This window comes from Nematolebias whitei, chromosome 4 (assembly GCF_014905685.2).
Source record: "Nematolebias whitei isolate Nwh7 chromosome 4, NemWhi1, whole genome shotgun sequence".
NCBI lineage: Eukaryota > Metazoa > Chordata > Actinopteri > Cyprinodontiformes > Rivulidae > Nematolebias > Nematolebias whitei.
This window is the reverse complement of record NC_056501.1, coordinates 10,845,784-10,860,574: the sequence shown is the minus strand read 5'-3', so window position 1 is coordinate 10,860,574 and position 14,791 is coordinate 10,845,784. Positions and strand designations below refer to the sequence as shown.

Here is a 14,791-nt window from a genome sequence, read left to right as displayed (position 1 = left end):
TTCAGTACCAGTTGAACTCTCAGAAATGCATCCCCCATTAAATGCTGACATACTCATTCAAAGTACCATCAGAAATGTTCTGTAGTCAGAGACAGTGGTGAGTTATTGAAAATTGTGCTGTTTAAGCACAAATCTTGGTCATCTGGAGTAAAGGTCATTGCTAACGTCCAGCAAACAAATGCAAAAGTCTGCAACAAGACTTGCATACATGAATCCCATCAAAGGTACAAACAGGTTGTTTTTGTTTGTTTGTGTCTGACTCAAAGTTCTCCACAACTGACCCAGTTGGCATTCATAGAACCTCAGATGTTTCTCTTCTCCATCAAGGATGTAGAGGAAGTGGCCTGTTGGATGTGTGGGAGGACAGAGACTTGCTGTTTACATCCACCTCAACACACACATCTAGACTTTTCTGTCCATCCTGGAAGGAAGTGGAACAAAGAAGAATAAGCTTTTACGTCGAGGCCATTTCCTGTCGCTGCAGAAGCATGCCTGTGCAAAAACATACAACAATCAAGGCTACAATAGTCATAAATTAGTCTCCACACGCACACACTCCTTCACTTGTGTATGTGTGTGTTTTCTCCCTGGTGTGTCCCTGCTGTATAACAGAGCTGTCAACAGAAAGTTGTGAGCAGAAAGATGGATACATTTGGTTGGTTCCCAAAATATAGCACACAAAAAACCTAAAATCCTCTCATTGTTTGAAACCACTGAGAAACACACACTGGTCTAGATAAAATACAAACAAACAAAACAAAAATTATAAAATCTGTAAAAAATATTAACCAGAGAAAAATAATTCTTATCAAACAAAGTAGAGTCAGGTCCTTTGGATGGATTCTTCACACATCACTCCTGCTGGATCCATGAGGTGCAGAGGTCCACAACTATCACCACAGCGATGAAGGATCCTGCTGCAGCTTTCTTGATCACAGATTTGTTTGATTTATTCTGAGGCATGTGCTTCAATGCCAAATTACTGACTAGGAGTGCAGAGTACGGAGACTGCACCTTTCACATCTGATAACACAAAAGGTCGTAATACGCTCTTCACACTTTGAATGTGTTCAGCATAAGTTACACTAAAGTTGCGAATAAGCTCTGCATAAGTTATTAACACTGTCATTCACCTGTAGAAATGATGTTTATGCTAGGGACAAGTGAAGAACAAGTTACTCATGTGTTAAACACAGTTTGTTGAACTTGTTAGCAATATGGTGTGTATACTGTACATCCAAAAAAGGCCTCAGCTTGATTTATTTTATTCCATCTTTAGCGTATTCCAGTTTATTGGACACAATGTCCATACACTGGCTAATGGCAAATGGTGTCTCAGTTGTTATAGTGTGAAAGGACCCTAAAGTAAATTATTGCATTTTTATTAGAAAAGCTGCATGCAGTGAAACCAGAATAGTGTTAAAACAGCATTGTCTTTTCCCTTCATGTGAGTCCCTGCGACAAGTCTCTTTTGAGGAGAAATATGAATAAAATCAATTTTTGCGAACATTTTTAAATTAATTTTGCAAGCTTTATGAAATGCAACTCACCCCCTCTGAAAAAAACTAACAATATTCTGCCTATTTCCTGCTCAATAAAGTTGCTGACATTAAACATAAATATTTAACATAAAACTGGATTAGTTTGCTGTCAGATACCAATAAATCCTAAAATTCCCTCAAGTCAAAGTCTTGTTTTATTAAATTATTTTCTGTGTTTCCCTCTTTTTGTTTCCTCTCATCTGCAGCAGATCTCCCAGCTCCTCTCTCTTCTCCGACAGGGTCAACTACAGCCAAGAACAAACTTCCGTGGAAACAAATATTCAAATCGCAATGGCAGGTACGTCTGATGATGATTTTATACATTTTAGCTTAACATGACACTTTAAGAGGAAATGCTGTTCTATAAAACTCGTTTTCTCCAAAGACAAAATGATTTTAGATGCTTTTTACATGTATTGAGCTAAAATTGGGTGTGGTAGTGGTTGAAAGTCATCCCAAACACTTACTCTGATTACTAACCAATCATACGAGGTTAATGGGTCAGGATTCTTCCAGTGTTATTTCCATAACAACTGAATTTCAAAATGTAATACGCACCATTAACTGCAGAACCAGCAAAAACGAATGAATGCCACTCAATGCACAGGATCTCTGCTTAAGACTTTGGTCTTAACTTTTGTCACAGTCGATTAGATGCTTGGAATCCATCACATGCATTTAAACCCACAAAAATGTGATTCTTTCCCACCAAGACTGTGATAATGACTCATGTGTAGAGAAGATCCTCAACACTTAACAGATATCTTTTCCATTATTTCTTCCATCTGCATCGTTTAGAGAAAGTATTACCACAGTGTTATGACCTATTTGTACCATGTGTTTCCATCATGTTTTGTTATTCAGTAAATTGGCTGTGTTGTCAAATGGTAGAATAATGCAGTTATTGAACAATGTCAGTTATTAGAACCAGTAGTTACTTTAGTTTCCAACTTTTTAATGGTTTTTCACAAAATACTCATACAAATATATGTACGTATAGATGGGTATATGTCCGTCCATTCATCCATCCATTGCCTGCTGCTTTTCACTAATTGGGGTTGTGGGATGGGGTTGCTGTAGCTTATCCCAGCATGCTTTGGGTGAAAGCAGGGGACACTTGAAGAGGTCACCAATTCTTTGCAGGACCATCTGTAAACACACAAGATGCAAAACCACACGTGCTCCAACTCAATCTTAGAGGCAATTGAGAGTCTTCAATCCATATGAATATGTATATTTATGGACTGGGGGAGAAAAAGTAAGAATAATGGGAGAAAACTCACACAAACACAGGGAGAACACGTAAAGTTCACACACAAATACATCAGACTCAAACTGAAGACTTTCTTACCGTGAAATAACAGGGCTGACCACTACACATATAACAGGAAAAGAAGAAATGAAATTTGTATTGTTGTAATTAAAAAAAAACCCACTGGTAATAAACTTATGTAAGAAAGTGGAGTGATGTTATATATATTTCATGATGCACTGCTTAGCAAGTATACTTGTGAAGAAGAATTAACTGTTTTCATTGTGACATGCAATAATGCAGGGTATGAGCAGCTATCTGTAGTTTCAATTTGTCCATTTTGCTTTTGAGAGTGGTACGAAGATAGCTGTCTTATTTGGATTAGCAGTCAGCTTAGCCTTTACACCTACTTTCTCCTTCTTCATGTGCTGCTGCTTCTTGTGCTGCCTTCCTTGTATCTTTGCAATAGGTGAATGGTAGTAAGTCGGAACCCAGAATGCAGACTCGTATGAGGAAACCAAAATACTAACTTAGTTTATCATAACAAAAAAAAACAAAAACCTCTGCCACGGCAGCACAAACATACATTAACTTGAAGGGCACAAAGAGACTAAACACAGGGAGCATGTAGTTGACTGGCACTGTGGCATCAAGACCAGTAACATACTGCTAAGGTGGAGATGGAAAGAGACTGACTATATACAGTATACTGATGAGATATTGGGGACACCTGAACTAAATACAGACAAAACAGTTTAGAATGGTAGGCTGATTAACAGTGATGAGTTAACTAAAGATATTAGTTCCCAATCCTAGTTCTCAAGGAACACTATCCTTCATGTTTTAGTTGTTTTCCTGCTATGACACATCTGATTTGAATGAATGGGTGATTAACAGGCTTCTGCAGAACATAAGGAAGTAATTACATTGCTGAATCAGGTGTGTTGGAGCAGGGAAACAACAAAAGCATGCAGGTGTTCCTCAAGGACCATGGTTGGGAACTACTTGTATGGGGAACACGGGAAAGAAACAAAAGAGTGATCAGCTGAAACCACACAGACTTATTGAGATCTGAACTTAGGGAAACTAACTAGTGAAATAAACTGATCAGGTAAGATAGACCATAATAACTATGTAGGGCATAAATCTAAAAATAATCTCAGAACTACTAATAAGTAGCTGAGATACACAGATCCTGACATATTTACGTTGCAGGGTTTAGACTTTACCAGGTAACATGAAATACACTTTTCTGTTTAGCTGATAGGTCACTACATATACATTGAGTGCTAAATATACGTATTATATGAGAGTAAAGTGAAAAAGTAAAAAACATCCATCCATCCATCCATTTTCTCTACTTGCTTCTTTTACGGATCATGCTGCTGTCTATCTCCAACAATCACTGTACAAAAGGCAGGGTACACATTGGACATGACACACGTCCATTACAGGGCCACATAGAGACAAATGAAACAAATGACATTTCATATTTTCATTCACAAAACTCAAACCCCATGAATAAAAGCTGTTCTATATTTTGGTGCAGATATGGAGGTCAAGAGTGTTCAGACTGGCAGAGCACTAAAGACAGTGGACATGGTGAAAGTGAGGCTGGAGATGTGGACTGGGAACCAGGACGAGAGTCGCCGATAGAACCACAACTGGAGGAGGACCTCAACACTTCTGGTAAAAACCTTCTAATAGGACAGATAGCGACGCAGTAATTCTACTTGCTAGAAAGGCTAAGACTTCACAAACTGATGACTTCTCATGTTACCACAACTTCATAAACAAACAACATCAACATGCACTGAAATTTTACCTTAGTAAAGCTAGATATTTATTGAATATTAAAGCATAATAATAATAAAGCAATACAGACTGATCTGGTAGAATTTCATACAGCTCAGCTGATGTATAAAGCTAAAAATAAACAACCAGATAATATTACACAATCTCGTTCCACCAGGGTGGCTGTGGCTGAGTGGTTAGAGTAGTCCTCCTCCAATGCAAGAGTTGGGGGTTCGAATCCACCAGCAGTCACATGCTGAAGTGTCCCTAGGCAAGACACCGTACCTGTCATTGCCTCCGATGTGTGTCCCATCGGTGTATGCATGTGATAAAGCACTGATTAGTCTCTTTAGAAGGATTTGTTCAATTAGCTTTGTAGAGATCTAGTAGAGTGCTGTATGAATGGGTAAATGAGGACACAGCTTGTGTTGTAAAGCACTTTGAGTGTCTTGATCAGATAGAAAGGCGATATATAAATACAGTCCATTTACCATTTACCACCACATGTACCACATGTAGGGCGAATGACAAATAAAGAACCTCTGACTCTGAATATACAGAAACTCTTCGCTGATATAGATGCAGGTTATGATTATAGGGGAAACCTTAACTTCAGAACCAGGAGTGTTCGAACAACCATGAAAAGAATGTTCACTTCAGTCAGTGGTGTAAGGGTTTGGAATAAACTCAACCAAGAACTGAAGCATGGTCCAACTATGAGTTTGTACAAGAAAAAGTTAAGACTGATGATCTTTAACCTGAACGGGTGTCTCTAACGTTGTAAATAGGATTGTACATATGAGTGTGGTTGTGTGTTCTGTGTGGGTGTGTGTATGTGGATAGGTTAGGTTGTATTCGAGAGGTGGTTGGATGTCCTTCACTTTTCCTGGTTCCTCTGTTCTGTAGTCTGGTTTCCGTGGTTGTTTAGGTTCGGGTTCCCTTGGTGGTCCGCATTTGGTGCTCCTTGGTGGCGGGACAGTGGCCCCAGGCGACATTGCTCTCGCACTGGCATTTTGAGGTGCTGGGTGGGGGCAGGTGGGGTCACTGGACTTGGGTGGTTTTGGTGTCGGAGTGCAGCATGTTTGGACAGGTGGGGTGTGGGTGCTCTTGGGGTGCATTGTGTGTGTAAATGTGTATGAGTGTGTAGTTGGAGGTGAATGTTTGGATGTGGGTTTACAACTCTAGAATTTATCACTGGAGTAATGCTGGATTACTTTCTGCATTATTTTATATGTGTATGTATGTATTTTTGTTTGTTTTTGTTTTCTTCTTCTCATGGACTCATAAGACTCGGAAAAGTGGACGGATTTAAAGTGTAACGATGGAGTATTGGAGAAGGGGTAGGATTAAATAAGCTTTACTTCTTCCTACCCCTTTTCAGACACGTTAAATGGGATATGTGTGTGTGTGCATGTATATGGGTATGTGTACGTGGATATGTGTGTGCACCTTGGGTTTATACTTGTTTTACAGATTTATTTTGTGTGCATTCAGTCAAAGCAAATGCATGATGTGTGTTTGTTTTGCAAGGGGTTCTGTATGTTCAAATGTGTGTGTATGCATGTGTGTAGGTATATATATATATATATATATATATATATATATATATATATATATATATATATGTATGTATGGATGCACAGATTCCTTTTGGTGTTGAAGTTGATACGCCCTGTGCGATGGTTTTCATATGTCTGGAATGAATCAATTAAAAAAATAAAAATCAAACATTTATTCTGTTCCATTTTAGTGTCATGAAAAAACAAAATATTAAACCATATTTGAATTAAAGGTCAAACTAAAATGCAAAATAGTGTAAAAAAATGTTTAGGAGTTGTTTCAGAGAATTCCTGACAAAACCTTTGCTACAATAAATGTACTTCATGTTCAGAGAGGGAAAGATAATTCATTCTACCATTTATTTACCATTTATTTTTATCATTCGTACAGAAGAAAAGATTAGGATGCATCATTCATTGATATGCTTTAAAATATGAAAAAAAAAATGTTGTCTTTCTTCAAATATTTCAAAATGAGTAGACCCTTTGGCTTTGCATTAAATACAAAAGACTTAACCAGATCACTGTTAAAAAGGATAATCCTCTTCATTTAATTGATTTAGTTTATGAACATCTACACTCAGTCAAAATCTTTATCAAACTCAGCTTAAGGAATGCATCCCATCTTGTGAAGGTTAGAGCGGGAGACGATTGGAAAACCCCTTTCAGAACACCCCTTGGGCATTTTGAATATTTGGTCATGCTGTTTGGTTTAACTAATGCTCCTGCAGTTTTTCATGCTCTAGTGAATTATGTCCTCGGGGATTTTCTAGATGTCTTTGTTTTCCTTTGTCTAGATGACATACTCATCTACTCTGAGTACACACAAAAATAAAACCCCTTCAGAAACATGAGAGGGTGGTTTGTGAAAGCAGAAAAATGTGAGTTTCATGAGACAGCGATATATTTTTTGGTTTTATCTTTGGGCAGCATGGTGGCGCAACTGGTAGAGCTGCTGCCTCTCAGCGAGCAGGTCCTTGGTTCAAATCCCATCCGGAGGCTTTTCTGGGTGGAGTTTGCATGTTCTCTCTGTGTATGTGTCCACTGGGTTGGCAGGTTAAGTGTTTTCAGTGTAAAATGCTGCTCTGTTGCTGTTCATTTCTCAAGTTAAAATATTGGAAACTGTTAAGAGTTAACAACATATACTTTTGTTGAAAACATATGGCTAAAATACATTTGATATATCCTGATGCATGCTCAATAATCCAGGTAGAAAAATCCAAAAAAGTTCAATCTGGTCCTCTGGACATTCAAAAAAAAAAAAAAAAACTGCTTTGAATGTCCAGAGGACCAGATTGAACTTTTTTGGACATTTGATATATATTGCACTGTTTTGCACTACAAGAAAGAAGCCTAATACTTGATTTGTTTATTATTTAAAAACTCTCTGGACCTAGTAGTGGAATTTTCTTGATTGAGATTATTTTGTGGTTTAGCAGTTTTCAAAATAAATGATGGCAAAAGACCACCCTATGCTTTTTTTATTCATATTGTAAATTTTATACCAAAAACATATTGTGATATACTTATATATTGTTATCGTCAACCTTCACAATACGTATCGTGATATGAATTTTATGTGATATGAATTGTATGCCATATCGCACATCCCTACTCCAGACTATAGATAATTTTTCCTTGACGATGTATCAAGGATTCAAGGTTCTTTCTTGTCAGTCGCTTACATGATACATGAGATGGAACAAAATTGTATACACAGGGTCCCAGTTACATCCAACAATAGCAAAAATATAAAGCGTAAAAAGAAATAGTAAATAAGGATCTAAGATATAAACTAAGATATATGCTAAATGAACGCCCAGCAGTATGATAAAATATTTAATATATACGCTAGTCACTAATAGTGCAAAACAATACACTGAACAACAGCAGCATGATTCTCATAGGTTCTGTTCGGCTCTAATTTACACCATGCAAGCGAAATCGGGCTCGGAGCCAACCCCAAAACTAACAAAAACTGGGATTCACTTAAAGTATGCAAGAAAAATACAGAAACAAGACGCCAAAAGTGAAAAAGAAATAAATCTACAGCAGCGTGTTCCTATTGGCAGAGTAGTTCTAATGACAGTGAAGTTATATTAGCAACATAGTCCTGTTGGCACCATGGTACTGTTAGCGGTGTGGTTTGGTAGCGGCGTGGTCTTGTTAGCAGCATTGGCAGGTCTCTCTGTATCGGACTCAGGTGTTGAAGCAGTAGTGTTTCCCCAATGTTCTGAGTCAGATGAAAAGCTACGTCCTTGTGCCTTCTTCTCTCACCAACTTACACATGCTGAGAAGTTGAACAGGGTTGAATGGGGTCTCCTGCTTACTGTCTTGACCAACCACAAAAACTTGGCATACTTGTAATCAGCAAATTGACTCAATGCCCCAAAGCCCGCCAGTGACTATTCTTTGCCAGACTTACTGCCCTGGTTCCAGAAATATCAAACCAGAATCTCTCTCCCAACGACCCCAAGGCATCAGAGAGTATTCTCTTTTCATGCACCATCGGTATGTTGACGTGGGAGATTGAATGACTCATTAAACAGGCCTAACACAAAGAACCTGACCTGTGTGCCAGACCACCAAGTCAATTATTTGTACCAAGCTCTGAGGTCTTGTCATGAAGTCACGAGGTTTGTGAACACAAGATTACTGACAGTACTCAGAGCTTGAAGATAACAAAAACTGATTTAATAAAAATAATAATAATAATTGATGACATGGCAGCAAGTCTATTTACAAAACAATACAAACACTGAGAAACTCAGGAAAGCAAAAATGAAATCACAAGTACGGACACTGTAAACTGAGGAACACAGAATTTAAAGGAAGCCATGATGAACATTCAACATTCAAGAAATTTAATGTCACATGCACAGTAAAAACACAGTGGTTACAAGTGGCAAAAAAACCCAAAAAAAAAAACGTACTTTTTAAGGTCCCTACATAACTGACAAATAAGTCAAACAAATAAATAAAAAGGTAAGGACACATGCAACTCAGAGAATATGTCTGACAGGGAGACAACTGAGAACAGGTGAGTGTAGGCAGGGCAGGAGCAGAAACAGAGAGACATTAACACACAAGAGAAAACACTGGAAATTACAGAAACACTGGGAGGAACAGAGGAAATGAATGTAAAAATCAGAGAAACCTAAAGAAACAGACAAAAAAAAAAATAATAAAACACATGGATCATGTCAGTGCCTTCCTCTCATAGGGTCATCATCAGATGACCAGAACAAACAAATGATTAAAAAAAAAAAACAGACTCGGGAGGGCTGAGGGAAACAGGATGGACGAATCTAAACCATGAAACAAAAAGTTGACAAGGTTATTCCTGGACACGAAGAATGATTGTTGAATACATTAAAATGTTCTTGGGGACAGCCCATGCACCGTCCAGATCAGTGAGACGGTTCTGAGGGTGGCCCGGGGACATGCAGGGCAGCTCTGGAGGACAGCCTGGGAATCGTCCAAACAGGTGAGGAAGAAGCATCATGACCTCTTCTGGCACAGAACAGATGGAGGCCCCAAAGGCTCGGAAAACAACGGCACCAGAGAACTGCAGACAGAAGTTTTTGCAGATGGCGCAGAAAGCTATGGAAGACCTTCAGGCTGCACTGGCACTCAGGTGACGGTTCAGCTAATACTGGCTGTTCAGGGAACTAAGAAGACGCCGTCCTACTGGATTTAGTCTCCAATCGAGTACCCCAACGTATGTTTCAGATGTGGAAGGGAGAGATTCTGTTAGTCTCAAAGCCACTTACCATCCATGGTCCAATGAACAAAACAAGAGATGTAATCAGGAACTTGAGGCTCTCAATCTCCCACTTTGCACTCAAAGCAGTTCTATAGGCTTCATATTTCCATAATTTATCTCATTATTTCTCAAATTTGCTGTGGAGGAAATGAGAAAATACAAAATCTTAGTCAACAAGTTGTTTTTTGTCACTCAATGACAAAGTTGACGTTTTCAAGACGCAGAAACCTACTCACAGTTTTTGCAGCAAAGAAAATATTTCTCACAAGAAGTTCAATAATTTAAAGTTAACCATGAATTCCATTCAAATGGAGCATTTTTTAAATAAAATTAAGCCAATAAATGTCCACATTCTAGCGCTGAAGGAAATAAAATGCTCAAAATCATCAGAAAAAAAAAAACTTCTGTAGCAAAAGAAAAATATCAGCTCACAATTTAAGAATTCTTTGTTTGCTATGTGTATAAAAACTGACTGAACATTTGTTTACTGTACTGAGTTTAGGAAGATTTTTATTAAATACATAATTCTGATATGTAACAGCTGTTTTCCCTGAAGATAAAAAGAGCTGTTTTAGCCCCAACCACTCTGAAGTCATATTGTTTGGCAGGAATTCGTGTATGGTATGAAGGCCAAGGCTTCTTTGTGTAGCCTCTGAGTGTGTGATCCATGCGTGTTAAACATTTTCTTCCTGGTATTGTGCTATTGTTGTAGTAAGAGCCTCCAGGCAGGTGGGGGGGGGGGGGGGGGTGTAATGGTGGAGAACCAAGTTTCATTTTATAACTAGACGACAAGAGTGAAACAAAAGAGTGAGTGGGAATTTCTTTTGTTGTGTGGATTATGAATGACTCACATTTTAGCCCAGCGGCTCTGAAATCAAAGAAACTCACATATTATAGTTTAAAAGTGTTGATAACATAATCAGGTTCAAATTTCTTCTTGCCTGTCATATTTATACATACATATATTTCTTATTATGTGACAAAGTTGTGTATTCAGAGCAGAAAACTGGAAATATGTGCACTGCCTTATGGTTATTTTAAAAACACATTTATGATTTCAAGATTAATAAGGGTTAGCTTTTATGATGAATGTAAAACAAACTTTTATCTTTGAAAAAAGAAAACAGCATGAAATGCTACATATTTAGTATTTCAAGTAAAGTAAAGTTGTGGGTGAAATATGCCAAAACAAAGAGAGGAAAGTAGGTGGATACAAAAAAAGAAGTTGTTTGTTAAGAATCAGCTAGCCAAGAAGAAATGGGATGGCGAGAAGACTGAAGAAATTAGACAGAGATATATGGAGATGCAATGTAAAGCAAAGAGGGAGGTAGTTAAGGCAAAGCAGAAGGTGTATGATGAAGTTGTATGGGAGGCTGGACACTAACTAGGGGGGGAAAAGTCTTGTATCATCCGGTGAAACTGAGTGATCAGGCTAGAAAGGATGTGCAGCATGTTGTTAGAAATGGAAGTGGTAATGCTGTAATAAGTGAAAAGAGTGCGATTCAATTAAATTCACAAGTCACAACAGAAGTCATCTCAGGGCACTGAACAGAAACATTCATATACATAAAAAGTAAGTTAACAATATTTATGAGGAGATGACTGCTTTGAGTTTAACTCCATCGCAGAACTCTCATCTTGAGCAAGCACAAAGGCGACAGTGAAAAGGAAAAACTCCCTCATGAGGAAGAAACCTTTAGCAGAACCAAGCTCAGGACAAGTGGTCATCTGCTTCTACCGACTAGGTTTGAGAGAAACAGGAAGGAGGAACAGATACACAATGGCAGGTCGAGAATCACAAGGTGAGATAAAAATAGTATTAAATGAAAACTATTCAATTTTAGCAAGGAAATGAGGTCAATTTCTCCTCCATTAGTCTAAGCCTAAAACATCATAAAAAGCCAACCCTAACTAAAGGATTTATCAAAAAGGAAAGTCTTAAGCTCAGTTATAAAACTGGACAATGTGCCAGTCTTACAGGCAGAAACTGGAAGTTAGTGCCGCAAGAGAGGAGCCTGATAACTGAACGATCTTCCTCCCATTCTGCTTTGGAAAACTCTAGGAACTGCGAGTAAGCCTTCAGTTTGAGAACGAAGTCCTCTGTTAGGAAAATATGGAACAATACAATCTCAAATATAAGATGGAGTTAGGTTGTTGAGGGCTTTGCAGGTTAGAAGTAAGATTTTGAATTAAATTCTGAATTTGACAGGGAACCAGTGAAGAGATCTGATTTCTCCTACCAAGTCCAGTTAAGACTCTGGCAGCAGTTATATAATACTGTATAATACTGTTATTATATATAATATTATGGAAAAAAAACAAAAAAAACATGCAGCGGTCTAATCTGTGGCAACATAATCTGGAAAAATGAAAACTATATAATCATAATCTTTGCAAATGTGTTTGTCATATGACACACAGTAGTAGAACTCAATGACAATTTATCGCTTTACTGCTAAACAGACTTATGCAAATACCTGAACAGATTTTAGTTACATGTTAAACAATCATTCATGATTTTCTACTAAATAAGATCAGATAAAACTTAAAAGGTTTGCAAAGAACTCAAGCTGTTGCACCAAAACACAAATAGGAAAACAATGTCATGAACAGCATGCAGCAACAAAAGGAAAACTGATTTTAAAATTAGGCTGCAATTTAAACTTTAGATCATTTCCTAATTTATAAAATCTACTCTGTTAAATGAGTTGTAAGACAATCTGGACTCTGTGAACAAAAAAAGAATAAGAAAGAAAAACACATTCTGACTCACTCTGAACTTTCTGACAACAGGTAGCATGCAGAGCAGCATTCTGTGAATGCGATGATTAACAAACACTCAGAACACATGATGCCAAACATGAGAGTGAGGGCTCATTAATATCAGTCAGATAAAGTAATTTTGTCATTTCACCATATTCCTATCCAGTAGTCACACAGAGAATAACATGATTGGCTGCAGGCTTTTAGAAACAAGCTGCCCTTCTTCTGTGAAGTACCACGAAAAGTAGAACATGACAGAAAGTATTTAGTTTCATTCAAGCAAACCTGTTCCAATTAAAGAAAAATAATCCATATAGATATATCAATATAGATTGGCATAATATAGTATTAGTAGAAGTATTTGAGGTCAAAATTCATGGGAAGTGTCTTTTTTGATAATTTCTATATTTGATGTTCCACTGGTGCCCCCAAGCGGCTGAAATAGTAATTACACAAAAATTTGGACTTTTATTTTCTGGGTTTTTCTAAATGGTGTGTTAGAAAAGATTTAATCTCGTTTGATTTTCTGATCCTGGCCACCAACTGAATGCACCTTTGTGTGACCCTGACTGCCTCCATCCTACAGTGCAAAATTATATCTGCCTCCTTCATATGGGGCAATTCCCCACCTGTCGTTATCCTGCAGTGTAGGTCTCGTTATTCCATTCCACAGCGACAAGCCACACCTGGAGGTCAGCCTTCTATGAGTACCAAGCAGCCAACTATTAGTCGTTAAGCTGATGGTCCTCCTTTTACATGTGAACAACTTGTTTTGTCTTTCACCAGCAAACTGGTTGGTCCACTTTGAGAAGGTCCTGCTTGTAAGACTCAGTTTGTTGCAGCTTCTCAGACTGAAGAAGTCTTGTGGATGAAAGACGAAATGTTTCAGCAAAGAAGAATCTGTCCAGAGGACGTGCCTAACCTTGATAGATTTATCTACCTGGATTTTTGAGCATGCATCAGGATAACTCACTCTATGAGCTGTATATGCTGAAAGTTTTCTCATTTGATCTAACTTCAGTATATGCAATTTCCATATGTACATCTGCATTGTTCCTGTCAAGTTTGGGTTCTCTACTAGAGGACTGGGCGCTTGAGGGTTCTGCATAGTAACTTAGGACTCTGCCATAAGTGCTTCTGAAATGTACAGGTCACAGGAATTGATGGCTTGCAGCCAAGGCACAGACTGCCAATTAAAAGTTGTGCCTGGTCTGCTCAACATGTGGTAAATATTCCACTGATCATCCCATGGAAAACATAGGTGTAATACACAGTATCACATGTGGCATGTTTGTGACCTGCAGTACACTTTGCAGTAAAAAAAAATACTGTCAGGCAATTCATATACAGTAACTGATGTGGTTCTTTTTTGTCTGCAGATGATGTTTTCTCTGAGGTCAGCAACCACGCCTGGATGGCCAGACTCTCCTTGCCCCTCACAATTGATTACCATGAAAATATTTTTGTTCCCAACGAGCGTCCATCCCCAGAAAGTGAGCTGCTGCCACAGGAAGGCCTGGACCCCACATCCTCTTTCTCCACCTTTGGTAAAGTCAAAATTGATACCTCAATTTAAATTTACTCAAGTGGCACATGCTATGGGCACATCTAGGAAACGATTATAATTTCTATGAGTTTGTTTTCTAAACTGTTTCTAGCAAAACATTTACAAAAAATAACTAGGTTAGTGGTGATAGTAGAGAATACTGTAATATATTAACAACAAAAAAGGTTGAATCATGTCATCTGGACTTCGTTTTTTTGTTAAAAAGAAACGTTTCGCCCCTCATCCAAGAGGCTTAGTCAGTCTGAGGCCTAGCCATCTGGTATTACCCAGAAGCCACCCTGACTCTTGTGTTTCAAGCCTGCCTCAGATACCCCTGAAGTCTGGCCTTTTCACTAATGGTTTCAAAAACACAAAGTTTGTTTTCTCAGTCATCCAGGTATATAACAACAAAAAAGGTTGAATCATGTCATCTGGACTTCGTTTTTTTGTTAAAAAGAAACGTTTCGCCCCTCATCCAAGAGGCTTCGTCAGTCTGAGGCCTAGCCATCTGGTATTACCCAGAAGCCACCCTGACTCTTGTGTTTCAAGCCTGCCTCAGATACCCCTGAA

General features: G+C 38.2%; 1 protein-coding gene across 1 annotated transcript in view; it reads left to right on the top strand.

Moving 5' to 3' along the window:
• Positions 1-14,791, top strand: part of pcdh12 (protocadherin 12) — a 21,496-nt gene that overhangs the window by 5,486 nt on the left and 1,219 nt on the right. The window contains exons 2-5 of the mRNA XM_037675192.1: positions 1,748-1,839; positions 4,343-4,479; positions 7,341-7,355; positions 14,055-14,222. Of these exons, the coding sequence (XP_037531120.1) occupies positions 1,748-1,839; positions 4,343-4,479; positions 7,341-7,355; positions 14,055-14,222 (412 nt within the window). The remainder of the gene's footprint in view (positions 1-1,747; positions 1,840-4,342; positions 4,480-7,340; positions 7,356-14,054; positions 14,223-14,791) is intronic.